At 45.5% G+C, this 18286-nt stretch overlaps 1 protein-coding gene across 5 annotated transcripts in view; it reads left to right on the top strand.

Annotated features, from left to right (window-relative positions):
- Positions 1-18286, top strand: part of Tmem154 (transmembrane protein 154) — a 44912-nt gene that overhangs the window by 9096 nt on the left and 17530 nt on the right. For 2 of the 5 annotated variants that reach the window (XM_013140758.3, XM_063260847.1), the window contains exons 2-4: positions 11608-11865; positions 11956-11994; positions 18228-18255. In XM_013140758.3, coding sequence (XP_012996212.1) covers positions 11608-11865; positions 11956-11994; positions 18228-18255 — 325 coding nt within the window. The remainder of the gene's footprint in view (positions 1-11607; positions 11866-11955; positions 11995-18227; positions 18256-18286) is intronic. The other 3 variants (XM_013140760.3, XM_063260848.1, XM_013140761.3) reach the window with 3 other exon arrangements.

The following is an 18286-nucleotide window of genomic DNA, read 5'->3' as shown; positions in this document are numbered from 1 at the left end:
TTTTTCCCCTGACAACATTAAGTTTATTCATTTAGAAAATAATTGATGCATTTTGTTTTTGTTTTGTTTGTGTTTTGAGGCAGGCACTCACTATAATAGTTCAGGTTTTGAACTTACCATGTAGCCCAGGGTGGTCTTGAATTTTCAGGAATCCTCCTGCCTCAGCCTCCCAAATGCTGGGATGACAGGCATTTGCCACCACTCCCAGTTTTAAAAAAAAAAAATTCTTTTTAAAAAATTATGCTTAGTCTCATATTAGTTTATGATTAAGATTGCCAGATTTAGTAAATAAAAATACAGGTAACCACTCAAATGTGAATTTCAGATAATCACCTATTTTTTTTCCATGTATCTTATGCAATTTAGTGTAAGCATGGGTCACATGGATATCACAGGGTAAGCACACATGCCAAGAAACTATTTTTTGTTTGTCTGATACTCAGATCTAACTGGTCACCTACATTTTATCTGGTAACTATAGAGTTATAATTGTTTTTCATCAAGCGAAGAGCATTTCTGTCTTTGTTCAGTAAGATCACAGATGTTTTAGCTATGGAATATGTGTGTATGTATATTTTTTACATAGCTGGCTACATATACATTAGGAGACTAACTCTGACTCCTAGATCAGCCATTCAGAGAAAAGGGGAGCAGTGAATCCTGGGGAAGGTACTGACTAAGCAGGGTGAAACCAGGAGTTAAATGTGAGGTAACGTTAATCTACTCGTGTCGTGAATCACAGTAGAAACTACGTGAGAAAAGGCTCTCAGGCATTAGTCATCAACGTGGAGAGGAAGGAAAAGCAAGAAGGGACCTGAAAGCCACAAGAGCCCACGCCAGCGGCCAGCAGCAGTGGCCCTGGAGTGCTCCAGACTTGTGTGACCGTGCAGGGCGGAAGGGCAGGAGGTTCCCCTGCAGGCTCAGCTGGCTGGAAGCCAGGCAGCCGCAGGGCCTGCTGAGCCCTCCCCTGGACCAGGATGATCTTGCTCACCAGTTTGCTGCCCTCACAGGACCCTTCAAAGATCTCTGTGACCTGCATTTTTGAGACTCTTATATAAAAAAAAAACCTAACAAAGCCTCAAACTGTAGACAGATTTTTGTTCTCTGTTCTCACATATGCTGGCGGTGTGGCCTCAGGGTTATGGGGACCTTGGGGTTATGGGCTCTGGACAAATGGTGGGGTTCAGAAGCCATGGGGTAGTGGTTTCCTGTTCTTGCAGTTTATCACGGTGTGTGTCTACCTGGTATTGTGGACTTTGTATATTGCCCATGTCATTTTCCTGGCACCACTAAGCATGTGCTGACCCATGTGAGGCTGTGACACTAGGATGGAGGCTTCTAAGGACCGTGATCAGGCCATCTCCCCCATGACATAGTGGGGCGGGCAGTGTCTCCCTCAGAGAGAGGCTGAGTAGAGGTGAGTGTTTGAAGGAGAAGCCATGGTGGCCGGGTGTATTCGCCTTCACCATCTCCTTTTAAAAGCTGCTGCCTTGGCTTTCTGTTACTATAACAACTGCCTGAGATAATCCACTCATAAAAAGAAAAGATTTAATGTTGGCTTATACTTTTGCAAGCTTCAGTCCATGGTTTATTGGCCATGTTGTTTGTGGGCCTGTAGGGAAACAAAACATCACGGAAGAGACTGTGGGACAGAGCAAAGTCATTTATTCATGGCTGAGACAGGAAAAGAGGGAAAGGATGAGACCCTGGCTGCCCAGTCTCCTTCAAAGACACGCCCCCAGTAACCCAAAGGCCTCTCACTAGGCCACACCCCTTAGGGGTCCATTGCCTTCCAACAGCATCACAGGCTGGGCAGCACGGGCTCATCCTTCAATGCCTAGGACTTTGGGGCCATTCCAGATCCAATGGCAATTGTTATTTCAGAGTTACTTATTCAAAACAGAGACAGAAGTATAATAAAAACAGAGACGTATTCCATTCAGTAATTATGTTATTTCATGAACTCCCCACAACTTTGAGATATTATTCCACTGATGGTAGAAAGAATTTTTTTTTTAAGATTTAAAAATTCTGCCCACAAAAATATACATTTTTTTATTAATTTTTTTTTTGGTGCCAGGAATTGAACTGAGGACCTCACGCAGGTGCTGTGCCACTGAGCTGTATTCTTAGGCCTCTTTGTAGTTTTTCAACAGGGAAGTACTACAAGCTAGAACAGGCTAACAGCGCACGACAAGGTTGTCAGATGACCAAAGTAGACATTCCCCAAGTGAATTACTGCAAACAGGAGTTAGTCTTATTATCTAGAAAAATCTCATTAAATATGATCAAATTTTCTGTAAAAATAAATATATATGTAAATAAAGATAAATGTTTAAAATGAAAAAAAACCCCAAAACACCAGAATGCTGTGGGCCTCCCTGGTGATAGAACATGCTGACATTAATCTGACAGACAGTGTCTGATCATGATGGAGCTGAGGTTGTAGCCCAGGCATAGAGCTCACGCTTAGCATGTGAGAGGCCCTGGGTTTGATCCCCAGTATTACCAAAAAACAAAAAACAAAAACAGCAGTAAAACATATGACAAACTTCATGAAGTAAAATCCTAGAACCTATGACTGCATGAAAGTGTTTTATAAGACAGCCTTCCTCAAATGAGCGACAAGAAACTTTTCTTGACATTTCATTGTGAGGAAGCATCACCACTAGCTGTCCAATGTAGGAGACAACAGGTATGACTTTCCCTAAACTATCGCTTCTTGCTTAAAAGCTGCCACCTCCCAGTCCTGCTCCAGAGGGAATTAGCAGCCTGGTCTTCTTGTGTGGGCAGTGTGAAAAACACCCAACCCCTCCCTGGCTAAAGTCTCTCAGTGTGACAGAGCATCATCCAGGTCTCATAACTTGGCATTAGACAGTCACTCTTATTCCTGTTCTTAGAACTGTATCTCAGGTCGCTTTTGCAGAGAAAACCATGCTAGGTCCCCATTTCTTTATGAGTCAGGACATGGCTTGCACGTGTCCTGGAAGGGAGTTGTTAGGGGGAAGAGGGTATCGGACTCGTGAACACCAAGTGACAAGCGTGGCCCACAGTGCCACCAGAGCTGCCAGCCTTGCACTTGTTTTGCAGTACTGGGGATGGTCCTACCAGACAGCCACACCCCACCTTCACAACTGATTTAAAAAGATCCACTCTTTTAATGTTTAATTCGTGGTGTACACACATGTAATTCTGTTCCCAGAGGTTTCTTCCTGGGTAGGGTTCCCCCGTCACATTTAAAGCTAATGAGAACTGTCATCAGGAATCATGGCAACTTGCAACAGTGCCATTCGGTTGTCACTTAGCTCAGTAACTCTCAATCAGGAATACAGATCCGCTAGATTTATCTGGGCAGCTTTTAAAAAAAAATACTTTGGAGTTTAGTGGTAGAGCACATGTCCAGCATGGATGAGGCTCCACCCAAATATATATATATCCTATATATCCTTTACCCAGGTCACATCCTCAGATATCCTCAAATATCTGATGATCCTGATAACTGGTAAATGAGAATAACAGGTATAACCCCTACAAAATAAATGAAATTATTTAATCAGTTTACAATAACATGACCCCAGGACAGGGCATCATCAGTGCAATTTGGGAATTTCTTTGAGACTCAAACCCTCAGGCCTTACCTCAGGCCCCTCCATCAGAAACTCTGAGATAGCACCAGAATCCCTCAGTTTGAGGTTTGAGGACCACTGGCTTAACTGCCAAGCTCTTCTATCAGTAGACTCTTTAGTAGATGCTGGTTTTAAATTCTAGCCTGCATCTCTCTCATACAGACTTTTTCAGAAAGGTATGGTGGTCATGGTCCTCTATTAACATACCCTGGTGAGCTCCAGGCTTCTCATAATTTTTAAGCCATTATGTTCTTGGCAAGCTGCTAGGCCAGCCTTTGACATCCAGTGCCCCATCTCTGATTCTTCTCAAGTTCACCAGGAAGGAGAACAGAGAACAAGAGGGCAGAATGGACATGTCAGGCTGACCCCGGGGACTTGGGGGGTGGGAGTGGCTCTCAAACTCGGATGTAGTCACTGGAGAGCTGTAAGAAGTATGGTGGCCTGGGCTCCTCCCCAGATATTGATACAGTAGGTTTGGGGTGTTTTCTGGGGCTAGGATTATTAAATTAAATCAGAAGGATTCCCTGCTGATGCAGATGTGCTGCTAACGCTAAGAACCAATGAGGTACTCCTTGGTTTGTTCTTTATTTTCTCCTTCTATCACTAATCATGCTTTTTGCTGGTCTAGGTATAAGGAGGATGAACTGTACTTGGGTTTGATTTTCGGAACAGTCTTGAAATTCATAGATGGTCAATTACTTTATCAAGATGAGAGGGGATGGTTGACATTTGTTGTGTATGTTTTTTATTTCCCCATCTGAAATATAAAAGTTTAAATAATTTGGGCATAATTCACGAATGAAGGAATGCAGCATCTGATCGAGGGGCGTGGTACCTGAGGTTAGAGACTGTGTTACTCAGTTTTCTGGCTGCTGAGACAAAATACCGGACACCCACAATATAAGGAAAAGAGGGTTATGTGGCTCATGGTTTCAGAGGGTTTGGTCCATGGTTTGCTGACTTCAAGGGAGAAATGGCGCGGCAGGAGGGCATGTGAGAGTAACATTGTTCAGCCTGTTGCATCAGGAGGCAGAGGCAGAAGCAAGTGCCTGAGTGACAGGTGTCCATCTCTTCCTACTGTGTTCCCCTTCCTAGCAGCACAGGTATGGGCTCCTCAGTGAGTCAATCTGCTGAGAAGTATAGTGTCATTGTGATACAGTTATCCTCCGAAAGCCCAACCTCTGAACACAGGAGCATTTTGGGGTGACATTTTAGATCTGAATCTTACAATCAAAATTCCCTTATTATTGCCTTATTTTGCATTGAATTAGTATAGCAACTTGTCATCTATGTGTATAATTTTTTTGTAATGTTAAAAACTAGAGCACTGAGAGTGTAACTCAGTGGTAGAGCTTGTAGTTAGTATTAGTGCCTTGGTTTCAATCCCCAGCACCATAAAAATCAATAGATATTCTTCATTTCCAGGTCTCAGCCTCAATGCAAAATAAAACAAAGAAACACTGGAGTTTAATCAAATACTTTTCCATTTAAAAAAAAAGAAAGAAAGAAAAAAGAAAAAAGAAAGAGAAGATATATAGCTGGCTTCACTAAGAGGCAAAATTATTTCCACTTAGGGACAGTGCTTAGAACAGTAGAAAAAGGGTTACCTGTGGCTCAGCTGCTGGAGTAACCAGGTCTCTCCTCACCAACCTTAGGCTCCTTGCCAGATGTGTGAACTGTGAGTTCAAGCTGTGTTTGCATGGATACCGTTAAACATTTGTAAGTGACTACATGCATGCAGCTGATTATCTGATTTTAGGATCATAGTCAGGTGTGTCTTGTACCTTGGTTTCACTGTCACACAACCACACTTTTGTCTGTCTTACTTTCTCATTGATGAGACAAAGTACCAACACCCAAATTTAAAGGAGCAAAGGTTTATTTTGGCTCACAGTTTGTAGAGGTTTCATTCCATCGTCCTCTGACTTCAAAGCAGGGAGGGTTATCACAGAGGAAAACCGGTCCACAGAAGAGCAGGTGGGAGGCAGCAAAGCAGCAGCAATCGGTGAGCAGTGAACTTGCCTTCCTTCATTTCCCGTTATTCTACCCACCTACTGTATGGTGCCACCTACCCCTGGAGTGGGGCTTCCCATTATCCAAACCCAGAACTGTGTTAAACTAATCAGGGAGGAATTTAATTATCACATCTTTAATCCATGTTTACACATTCTTAATCTATATTCACACATGCTCCATCTAACCACCTCCAAAAATCCCTACCAGTGAGTGTGTGAGGCATTGGGTATTGAACCCAAGACCTTTGTATTGAATTACTTCCCCATTGATCTTTTTCATTGTCTGTTTGGAGCCGAGGTTAAGTTGCAAATTTCCCAGGCTGGGTTCAAACTTGCAATTCTTCTTCTAGGATTACAGATGTGTGCCACCATGCCCAGATCTTAATTCCTAGGGGGAATCCGTGTTGGGGCCACTCACGTTAACTACACCAGGTTATCCAAACGAGCCAGCTTCCACTAGACCTGCAGCCTGGTGGGGCTCTGGCAGGGCCCCTGCTCTCTCTTAATTATTCCTTTTTTTTCTTCTTGCACTCTTCCTTGCTTCTCTCCACTCACTTTGTAGCATTTCTCTCTTTTTCTTTGGCAGCTTCTTTAGTTTTACACCAGCCCTTCCCCCTTATTCTCTGAAATCTGCCCAAGTTTATAAAATGAGGAAGTTGAACCAGGCGGATGGACCTGGGGATCAGCAGAGTAAGAAATGAGTACAAAGATGAGGAACAAGAGTCAATGAAAAATAAAGACAATATGTACCAACTCTCCTAGCATCTGGCCTGTGAGTGGCTGTCAGGGCTTCAAAAACAGCTTCATGTGTATTATTTCATTTGGTGTTTCTAGAGAAGGGTGCAGGTCACAAAGGGGAGTGGGGCTATGCAGTAGTTTCAGGGTCCCCAGATCCATTTTGCTTAGCTGTGGGAGGAGCCGCTGTCACACTTTGGGGGCCACCCTTAGTTGTTTGATCTCAAAACTTCCCCAAGACAACCCTAGCGCGGTCCCCAGCCAGACGAGACTTTTGGGGTGGTAGGGGTGGTGGTGGTGGTGGGCAGAGTCTGTTGCCAAAGGAGGAAAGCTGAGAACATTGGGGTTCAGCCTCAAGAGTTTGTGCAAGAAGGAATCAAATGGCATCAGAGGAGGAGCTGGGGAATTGAGTGAGGGGTGAGGGATGTGGAATCAAATCAGTAACCCAGCGCCAACGGTTGGAGGAAGAAATTCAGAGCAAGATACAACCAAGGTGGAAGCCGAAGGAGGAGCTGAGGTCACCAAGGCTGGCCGGTGGGAGGAGCCAGGAGGAGGCAGCCAGCTGGGCTAGGGTTGTGTCACGGAAGTTTTAAGTTTTGCCTCTATTTGTGTTAAAAAGTTAAAAACAGGAAATAACGCTTGCATGTGTGTGTATGTGTGCGCACAGGGCTCTGTGGAAGGCAGCAGAAACAGCGGCTACCTGGGGGAAGGAAGCTGAGTACCAGGGGAAAGGGTGGTGGTGACACTTCCCCTCTGGGCTCAGCGCTTTGTGTGCTCTGTGTCACCTGTTCAAAACTTGTCATTAAAGCAAGATAAACACCGTGGAATCCACCCAGAGGTGCAAAAGTGTGCTGGGCCTTGGAAGTGACTCTGACCATGGACATAGGAGCTTTGAACAGTAAAGGATAAGAGGTTTTTGCAAATTTGCAAAACTACTCAAAGAGGTAGAGTAGCGCCTCTCTATCTTGATAATGCTTCAGGGAGTGCAGCCTCAGAAACCTGCATCAGATCAGTACCACTTCTCCTTCCCTCCCTCCCTCCTTCCCTTCCTCCTCCTCTCCTCCTTCCTTCCTCTCTCTCCCTCCCTCTGTCCCCTCTCCTCTTTCTTCCTCCCGCTGTCTCTGTCTGTCTGTCTGTCTGTCTGTCTCTCTCTTGCACTCTCGCACTCCTGCTCTTGCTCTGGTCTCACAATGTTGCCCAGGCTGCCCCGGAACCCCTGGCTCCAGCGCTCCTCTTCCCTCAGCCTCCTAAGCTGCTGGGACTGCAGGTACCTGCCACCACGCCTGACTCAGGTGTAGAAATTGACCCAAAGGACAAGGCCGCATCTCACACAAAAGACATTTCAGACTCAGCTTCCTCATCCGGAACACAAAGGCACTGACGTTGTTGTGAGGGATACATTCGATAGGTAACGTGGTTCATTCTGGTGCCAGCACATAGCAGTGTGTTCTGTCAAGGTCTTCTGAGCCCTTGTGGAGTACGGGAGCTGAAGTTGCCTGGAGCAGGGGCTGAGGGAGTCACAGGAGTCTCTGGAAATGAAGGCTTGCAGGATAAAGGGAAAGAATACACACAGAGAAAGAGAGAGTCCTCAATTATTATTTAAAAAACATTTTTTTTTTCTTTTTGAGACAGGGTCTTGCTGTGCAGTTCAGACTGAACTTGAGCTCACTTTGTAGCCCAGGTGGGTCTCAAACTTGCAACGATCCTCCTGCCTCAGCCTCCTGAGTGCCAGGATTACAAGTGTGTGCTACCACGCCTGGCTTATTCTCACTTATTTAAATAGCCACTAGAGAATCTGAGTGAGCAAATGATGCTTCAGGTAGAAAGCACACACTGAGGGTGTGTGTGTGTGTGTAGCATGGCAATTCCCGACCCTTCAACTCCACAGTGCCACCAAGGGCCACTTGGGACCACACTGACTCATGCTGAAAGATAAGTGTAGATGACCCAGACCATCTGGGAACACTTCTCTCCTTTTCTTTCATTCCCAGGGGTCAGCACGCCCTCTGTATTCCCAAGAGCTGAGTTCTTTGCGTCTTTTCTATTTTCCTGTGGCCGTGGGTTGAGGGGGGACACTGTGTTCTACTGAGAATTTGATCCATTTCCCTTTGAGATGTGCAGAAAATCTCTGTTTCTGCAGGAGGCACCTTAGCAAAAGCCCTGGCAATGCTGAGGTCTCTGGAACCACTTCCTTATTTCCCCCCAACCCTGGCAAGTTCCAGGAAGAAATCTCCTAGAGGCGGAGCATAGGGTCCCCTCCTGGGGTCCCCACCAACTTCATGATCTACAGGCCCTGCACTGCTCGGCAACTGAGGGAAAACTGTGCGAGGTTAAAAGCTTATGTTCTGGACCCGACTGGGTCCAAATCTTTACTCTTCCAAGTGAGTTCTGTGACCTAGGGCAAGTTGTGTGACCTTTTTGTCCCAGTGTCCATCTGAAAAAAATAGTGGGAACAAAATGAGCTGATATTAGTAAAATGTGGAGAACTGACCAAAAGCCAAGCCAAGGGTCTTCTGGAGGGTGAGTTTATAGACCCTGTGGGAAGAGCTGCTGCTCAGTGTTCTCCGGTGCAGAGACAGGCAGCCTTAGAAGAATGACACTGTTCTCACCCAACCTGCTCACCTGATCTAGCACCACGAAATGCTGGCTTTTCCCCAAAATCAAAATGGTCATGATAAATAAACGTTTTGAGAAGGTTTGGGTCCCCAGGATAGCTTTGACAATGAAACTGAGCTCACTCAGCAAGGAGGACTTTGAGGACTGCTTAGAAAGTGGCAAAAATTATGGGATGAGCGTGTTCGAAGCAAGAAGGAGTATTTTGAGAGGTCAAAGTGGCAATGTGTCTTTTACTGTAATAAACTTAAAAAAAAAAAAAAAAAAAAACCTTTTGAGCTGGACGTGGTGGCTCATGCCTGTAATCCCAGCACTCGGGAGGCTGAGTCAGGAGCATCATTGTGAGTTTGAGACCAGTCTGGGCTATAAAGTGAACTCAAGGCCAGCCTGAACTGCATGGAGAGACCCTGTCTCAAAAAGACAAATAAACAAACAAACCTTTTACACATTCACCATAATTGTCAACCACACCTTGCATAAGTGAAAAATTCCGGTCATTGGTTCTGATGATTTGGGTGGCATCTGTCTACATGGTTATCAAGTGGGTTCCTGATCCCTCAGGAGACTAAAATGTTCATCCATAATAATCTGGAAACTCCAGATTCCAAAGTTCCAAATCAGGGTGCCAGCAGAGTCAGGGTCTGGTGAGAGCCCTCCTTGCTGTGGCCTCCCATTTTGGGGACATGTGCTGGCTCTTCCTTTTCTGTCCAGGGGCCCACACCACTGTGGGGTTCCCAGCTTCATTCATCACATCCTCTAAGCCTGATCCTCGACAAAGGCCCCACGCCTCTCCCTTAACCCCAGCCAGGGGAAGTCATTGTCTTGCTATCACACAGGAAGATAAAATGTGAACTGAGCCGTGCCCTGTCCAGGCCCAACCTGCACTAACAGCATATGCTTTAAAGCTGTCGGCTTCTCCACTCAGCTTGCACCTTACACCTGATGAGGAGCATCCATCCACGTTGTCACATGTGCTGTCCTCTGTACACATGTGTTCACCTCTAGGATGTAGGTGACATTTAATGAGTGCATTGCTGTATTGGCAAAGTGAACTTTTCAAAACAAGGCTCTCTCGGAGAATAAGCAAGTGCTGGTAATATAGTTAAAAAGGTGGTGGGTTCCCCTCAGAGTGGAAGGAACCCCAACCTCCTGTGCCATAACCACAACCCAGTCAGGGGAGGGAAGCTTTTTGCCCAGTGGTTGTCAAGCTGGTGGTTTTTTCTTTTCCTGCATGAGTCACGCTATGGGTTTTTGTACCATCCAAGGTTCAAACAGAACAAATTTTCTTACATCTTGATAATATGGATGATTCCACAAGAGCGTTTTTAAAAATATTAGTGAGCTTTCTTATTCTCCAAGGGAATCTTGCTTTGCCAGGCAGGTGCATACACCATTGAACTAAGTCCCCAGCCCTGGGAACCTTGCTTTGAGAAGTTCACTTTGCCAATAAAATATGCATTGTATTTTTATTTAGAATCCAGGAGACTTTGTCATATAATCTCAGAAGCTGACTTGGTGCTATACAAAGAGTGAGACGACGCTGAAACCTAAGTAGTTGCTCTGAGGGCAAGGAATTCATTTCCATTTATTAAAAGTGAGAGCATGGGGGGGGCAGGGATGAAGCTCAGTGGCAGGGGGCTTGCCTGGCCATGCGTGAAGCCCTGGGTTCAATCTCTAGCACCAAAAAAAAAAAAAAAAAAAAAAAAAAGAGAACGAAACAAAACGGGGACACAGAGTACATTCCTTGTTTTATTGATTGGTTCCGGGTCTGGAGGTCAAACCCAAGGTCTTGGGCTTGCTGGACAGCTGTCTTAGTCACTTTCCTTGTTGCACAAAATCCAGTGCCCACAGCTTACAGAAAAGAGAGGTTTATTTTGGCTCAGGGTCTCAGGCCACAGGTGGCTGCTCCTCGGGAGAGAGGATCAGAGGGGCATGGTAGAAAAAGTGCTGGAGCCTTGGCAGTTTAGTAACAGAGGGAGGGGGAGGAAAGGAAGCCAAGGATACAGCCAGGTCACAGCCAGTGATCTTCCTCTAGCCGGCCCAGCTCCTGACCGCACCCTCATCCGGGAACGTACTAATGGGTGAATGAATGAATGAGGACCACTCCCCTGAGCCCGTCACCTCCCAAATGTTGGGGACATTTTAAATCTAAGCCATAAGACCAAGTAAGTCCTCTACCACTGAGCTGCACCCTCGACCCCATTCCTTCACATCTACATGTGTTATGTGGCATAAACTTTACTGTTAGTAAGTATGTGCTTAAATTTAATCAGAGATTTTGTTAAAATATCATGCTTCCCTATAGGAATGTCATACGACTGCCCTTGACAAGACAGAGCTTCCAGCACCCTTGCTTAAGGGTCCCAAGTATGTGGTCAAAGCTGACCTGCCTGCATTTGGGGGAGCTTTGTCTCTGTGCTCTGATTCCATGCCCAGCATTCTCCCAGTGTGAGCTCCGTGTGTGTTAAATCAATGTACCATGACACCCTGAGCTGCAAGGCCTAATAGTGGATCAAGTGTATCAGGCAGTGCATCTGCGGCAGATTTAAAAATCACCAGGACCATAACGTACTAGCTTTGTCTCCATGGCAATTTCATTTTTGTGTGTGTTCCTACAGGTAATTGCAAAGACGTAGAATATTCAGGAAATGGTTTGCAGGAAGATAACAAAACCAATGAAGAGACCACATTAAACACATTTCTTGCAGTGACCCCAGAAGCGATTACCGCAGATACAAATTCTACCCACCTCGGCGAGGATTCAGATCAGCTGGAGTTTGTATTAATGGTGTTGATCCCATTGATTCTGTTGGCCCTCCTATTTGTATGTGTGGCACTGCTTGCAACATACTATAAAAGAAAGAGAACTAAACAAGGTAACTATTGAGTGTATGCCCACCTTCAGAAAAGTGCCTTATGTATTAATGAACGATCATAAAACAAAATGTTGTTTTTCTTCCACACAGAGCCTTCTAGTCAGGGATCTCAAAGTGCTTTGCAAACATGTGAGTATTATCCCAACGTCTGCTTAGAACTGGGGCGGGGATAGGCAAGCAATGTCTATAAATGAAGCAAAAATAAGTATATAAAATACTAGATGAAAAATGATATATGTCAATGAAATTTCTAGAGATTAATAATGCCACATTTCCTTTTTTTAAAAGAATGTTCTTGGTCTATATGAAATTTTGGTTTTGGTCTATATAGAAATTTAAAATATATTTCTGCCATCTTTCTAAGAAATCTGGATAAGTTGTCTTAGTCACTTTCCTCATCACTGGGACGCAACACGCAACCCCTGCAGCTTAAAGGAAGAGGGGTTTATTTTGGCTCATATTTCAGTCTGTAGCTGGCAGGCCCCAAGGGAGGTCAGAGTGCCAGAGGGCTTGGCGGAGGAGAGCTGCTTGAGGCATGATGGACGGGAAGCAGAGAGAAAAAGGAGGAGCCAGGGAGGGAGATAAATCCTTCCAAACCACGCCTCCAGTGACCCACTTTTCCTACCAGGCCCCCCCTCCCAACAATGTATTTAGCTACCAGCTCATCAGTGGACTGATCCACCTGTGAGTAGAGGACACCCCCAGGACTCAATCACTTCCCAAAAGGAAAGGGCGCCTGTGCACCTGTGAGTTCATGAGGCTTTGGGGTGCATCTGGATACAAACCATAATCTTGGCTAAGAGGCCAGCGTCACATCTCTCACTGTGTGAGGGAAGGGCCAGGCTGGTGCAGCTGGGCCACACTGGGGTTGTGAACAGTCTGTTGTGGGTGCTGTTCTTCCCCCCACACCTCACATTCCAATTTGATCTGGAAAATGACTGGGCAAAATGGTGCTCTTGTTCCCCTTGCAACCAGGCCCATTTGTATCAGGAAACTCTGGATGGAGAGTTTCTTATGATCCAGAACCAAGATAAAAATTCCCGAGGTTAGAAGCTCACTCTGACAGTATATTTTGTTTTGCTGTGGGGGTTGAGATTTTTCTTTTTTCTTTTTTTGGTATATCTTGGTTTTGGTTTTATTTTCTGTTTATTTTTTGAGAGAGGGTATTGGGTATGTGGCTCATGTTGACCTCAGACTCTTGGGCTCGGATGATCCTCCTGCCTCAGCCTTCCAGGTGGAGCTCTTTCTCCTCCCTCCTCCTTGTTCTTCCTTCCTCTTCTCCCTCTTCCTTTTTTTCCCCCTAACCAAAGTAAGGATTTCCTGCCCCAGCTATAGGCCCACAGCTGGCCCTCGAAAACAAAATCAAGGGACGGAGGCGGGGGGAGGTTGAGTGCCCAGTGTAATACTTCTGTCCTTCCACTGAAACTCAGATGTGGATTTTCCTCTGGAGGTCACCGTGCAGGTCTCTCTGTCGGGAAGCCACTGACATGAACAAATGAGGCACATTCGCAGACAGGGCCCTTGTGCTGTTACCCCACTGCAGGTGCCTGCTGTCCCCAGGGCGTGGCATCACCTTGAGAACGCCTCTGTGTCTGGTCGATGCTGCTGCCTCTGTCTGGAATTCTTGTCTGCTTGGCAAAATGCCACCCTGTTCCTCAGCGCCCAGGTCTAAGGGTTTTTAGTGAAGCCTGGAGTCATCTCTTCTTGGGGAAAATTCCTCACAGTCTCTTCTTCCTGAGCTGTCCCAGCTATGTTTACACTCATGGTTCACTGTTCCATAAACAGGTGACCTTTCTGGGTCTTTCTTTCTTATTTTATTATGCTCTTTTTAAAGGCCAAAAGAACCAAGAACTTGTCTTATTCATCTTGTTTGGCAGTGTGGCATTAAGGTTGAGAATTTGGGCTCTGGAAACTTGCATATTATTTGGTTTCCTTTTGTGCTCCTTAGCTCTATGAACTTGGTGACTCTGTTTCCTCATCTGTAAAATGGGAAAATCCAATACCTACCTCATGCAATATGAAAATCATATATATCTCTGTCTCTCTACATGTCTATCTATCTATATGTATATCTATATGGAGATATATATCATCTTGGTTTGCAAGCATAATTCATTCCAGAAACATGCTTATAATCCAAAGCACTTGTATATCAAAGAAATTTTTCCATAAGAAAAGAAGAAACTCATATGCTTCATTCCACAATGCAAAAATATTCATATAAAAATGATTGCAAAAATGTATTACAGTGTTTTATAATATAATACAAAATAATAAAGATAATACAAAATAAAGAAAAATAAATTAAACTGTACTTACCTTTGAAAACCTTCATGGCTGGCGTGAGGGAGACAAGAGAGAGGAGGGCTACTCTGTAGCATGACTTCCACTATCACTAATAGGGTCACTGCTGTCTGTTGGCTCAGTGGAATCTTTCTTTTCATGCACCTTTAACCAGGAACCTATCCAGTGACACTTGCTTTGCCTCCTTTGAGGATTTGGTGGAAATGTGGCATTGCATTGTCAAACATAACATTGCTTGGTGCTACAGCCTTATTTGATGTTGCTTTTCTACAGAATTTTGTAGTTTCCCACATTTTACACATTCATTTAAAGTGAGGGGTTCTCCTGCTTTTTTCCCCCCCTCTCCTCTGCAGATGAGATCTCCTCCATAACTCTGGCCATTGGATGAGACAATCAGATCTCAGAGTGAGAGACAGAGACAGAGATAAAGATACAGAGGGGCCACTGGCTCCTTTGTGATTATGTGACATTCAGTGTCTTGTATTGCTTATATTGGAAGGCATCACTTGTTTATTAAGTTAAAATTTATTAGAAATGTTTGCTTATCTTGCAGAATACTCACAGAACAAGTTATTTGCAATCCAAGGCATATATATATATATATATATATATATATATATATTCATGTATATCAAAGTTATGTATATCTCTAAAACTTGGAAAAAAGAGTGCCTGGCATATTAGAAGTGCTATAAGTGCTCACTTTTAAAAAAATCAAGTAATGCCTAATCTAACATACACTAATTGATTGATACAAGTTTATTCAATGAATGAGTTAATGAAAGAATGCTAGAGTTATTTTTTGTATGGGGGATTGAACTCATGACCTCATGCTTGCCAGGCAAGTGCTTATGCCCTGAGCTAAATCCCTAGCCAAAATGCTAGGATTTTATAAAAAAAAAAAAAAAAAGAACATCTGTTACTCTCAGAGATGGAAACATATTTGTGCATTATCCTTACTATAAGTGGGTACATCATATTTTAGTGTAAATAGGCCTCAGTTTAAGAAAAATACAACATAGAAAACTTAGAATTTCCAAGACAGTTACTTAGCAGAAGGTGTTTCTGGTAGAGAGCGTCTGTATGAGCATTTCTCTTGCGAGCCATTCCTCCTGTGCAGACACAGATGTGGCTCCCCAGAGTGAGCTGCAAGGTTTGCAGCCACTTCCTGCTGACCCCGCCCTTTCATGCTTAACGATATAAAACTAGTCAATAAAAGCAGAAAAAAATCAGCGAAACTTAAGTAATTTTTTCCTCCAAGAAAATAAAACTGTCACACCGTATAGACCCACCAGCATTTTGCTTTGGAAGTTCCAGAATAATGCTTTGGGGGAGGGGTGGGTACCTGCACGTTTAATACTCCCTCAGGAAATAGGAATCGAACTGCTATTTCTTTTCCCTTGTGACAGTGTCTGCTGTCTTTCACCCCCAGAAAATAAAACATTCAATCTGACAACTGGGGAGTACTGGGCCAACGTTTTGAGAAAGGGCTCTTCGTTGGGTCAGAAATTCTTTTATTCTTTTCTGTTTTGAGGGGTGCTGGGGCTGGAACCCTGGTCCCCCAACATACTAAGCTGAGCTCCACCACCAGGCCACAGCCTCTCGCGCCTAAGTCACGCGATTTCTTGGTGCTTGTCTGGTTTATGTGCGGGAGAATGGAAGCACAGTGCAGGTTACGTTCTGCTATCATTCTTCCTCGACCCGCGGGCCTTCCGTTGCTGTTTAACATTTATGAAGTGTCTTCATGTGCTGCGTGTCTGAGAGCTACAGTGAAAACAGCTGGCAGGAAAACACTGCTTTAAACAGACGGTGGCAACACCACGCTTGGCCCTGCTCAGTAGATCTCCCGGGAGAGAGAATCTTTTGCTCACTGCTCAGCATGGAAACAAGATAAGGAGGCCAGAGCCTTCCGTGGCCCCGCGCCCGCAGCCCTACTCTGACAATCCCACTGCGGGCTGCACAGAGCAGGAGCTGAGCGAGCTGGGAGGGGCCAGCAGCAGGGCTGGAAGAGGCACAATGGAACCAGGCAGGAAGCGGGCTGCACAGGAGCTGCGGTTGCAGAAGGAGTGGTGCCTATTAACCAAGAGCTGCAGGGCAGGTGGAGTGGAGTGCCCAGGGCCTGCTCGCTGAGGACAAGTAATGGGTCTCCCTCCTGGTTTAAGGTTCTGCTCCTGTGTGCTCTCCCCGATGTTTTCCTGTTGCCATGGCAGCTGGGGCAGAGGTAATGGTCGTGGAGCACGGAAGAAGAGGCCACAGAAGGCTTTTTGCTCTCTGTTAATACTGATTACAGGAGCGGCACATTTTCAGTGCATCTGGAGCACTTTGGTAATGGGCTTTTAAACTTTTCCATCGTCTGCATGCAGGCTTTTATTCACCTCCAAGCCTACAGGACACTCAGATTATAAAGATAAATCCATTCCCCAAATAGTGGGGCTGGGAAGCCACTTGCTCTCTGAGACATCAGTGGGAAGGGGTGGGACCTGGGGGGGGGGGATTATGAAGCTGGGGAAAAGTTATAAGGAGGAGAGAGTGACAAAAGAGGGGGTCTTTATGGGTCACCTGTAGGGAAGCTGGGTCATTTGCATGGGAGCTGTCTGTATTGATTGTAAAATCTTTAAGGAAATAGCTTGTAAATTTTGGATTTAAAGTGCATATAAAAATATATAAGATGAAGATACTCTCCCCAGCCTAAGTTTTGAGGAGCCAGGCATCTGCAGAGTCTTACTGGGGGGACACAGGACACAGCCAGCAGCCCATCCGGGCTGTGGTGATGGCAGGAAACTCCCCACCCACGCCCCGCTTTCCTGGACTAGCGATGCCTCTCAGCCTTGCCAATCTGCAGGAAATGACAGTAGGCTCTGCTGCCAGGTGCCTGCTGGCCCCGGTCCCTTGCCAAGGACTGAGGAGGCCTGCGACTGCCAGGGCTCATGTTTGGTGGGCTCTGCAAAGCGGTTTGCTTTTCAGCACTTTCTGCATCATTAAGGGTGCAGCGGGCTGTGCTGTTCACTTGACACCACTGTGGCATCTCTCGGGGTTCGTTGGTCCCCCTGCCAAATAAAACAGCTTAAACCGGGACACTGGGCTCTGATTCCTGCCACATGTTTGTTTGGCATCTTGTCTGCAGGAGAGCCAGTTTGGAAACTGTCACCTGCCTCTCACCCCAATCAACAGCAACCCAGAGCAGATGTGCTAGAAGTTATACTGTTATGATAACTCGAGGCAGATGCTTATGCCGCTGAGCTAAATCCCCTGATAATGTGAAGTCCAAAAGCTCGGGCGTGAATTTAACCCCAGTGCTGGGCAAACAAGATTAAGGCCTATTCATTCATTCAATAAATATTTACCAGGCATTTGTCAGACACGGATGGTACTGGCAGGATGGGAGTCTCAAGATGCCACAATGAACAAGACAGAGATGACCCTGCCTTTTGGAGCCATGGTTTAGTTTCATGGGAGAGACAGAGTCAAGTAGGCGGACTGACCCAGGAGAAACTGTCAGCAGGATGCAAGCAAGGTGCTGAGCAGAGAACCACAGGAAAATGGGCCTTGGTTCAGCAGAGGTGGGCAGGGCCTTCTCGTGGACAAAGCATTGAAGCTGAGACCAGGAAGATGAGGGTCCCAGATATTCACAAGGCCGGGATGGAGGAGGAGCTCCGAGGGGAGCCTTGGGTGGAGTGGCCCAATGTGACCCCAGGACAGGTGACAGTGGCACATCATGGTTTTTTGTTGGGGTAGGGGAAGAGTAAACCCTTTTGCTTAACTCTTGTTTCCTTTACAACTATTTCCCCCGCACATGGATATAAGAATACAAAGCCACACATCTGCTCTGATGGGAGTGTTCCCTAAACCTTCCACATCTAACGGGAAACATTTCATACCACAGGACCACGTTTCAACATGGTGGCTGGTGCTTGTTTGACTTCCAGGTGAAGCACTGCCCCCTTCAAATTGTAATAACACTACTTGGTTTGCTGTGTAACAGGACACACCGGCTGCTGTTGAAATGAGAAGTTGTGATGGACAAAGCTAACGTGAGCTTTATGTTTATTCCCTCTTAGGTGAACTGGGCGGAGAAAACCTCAAAGTGTAAGTCACCCCCAGCGACTCCAGCCCAGCC

The sequence above is a fragment of the Cavia porcellus genome, unplaced genomic scaffold (assembly GCF_034190915.1).
Source record: "Cavia porcellus strain 051 isolate PalLab524CR breed Dunkin Hartley unplaced genomic scaffold, mCavPor4.1 scaffold_14, whole genome shotgun sequence".
In the NCBI taxonomy this organism is placed as follows: Eukaryota; Metazoa; Chordata; class Mammalia; order Rodentia; family Caviidae; genus Cavia; species Cavia porcellus.
This window is presented reverse-complemented; position numbering and strand designations above follow the sequence as displayed.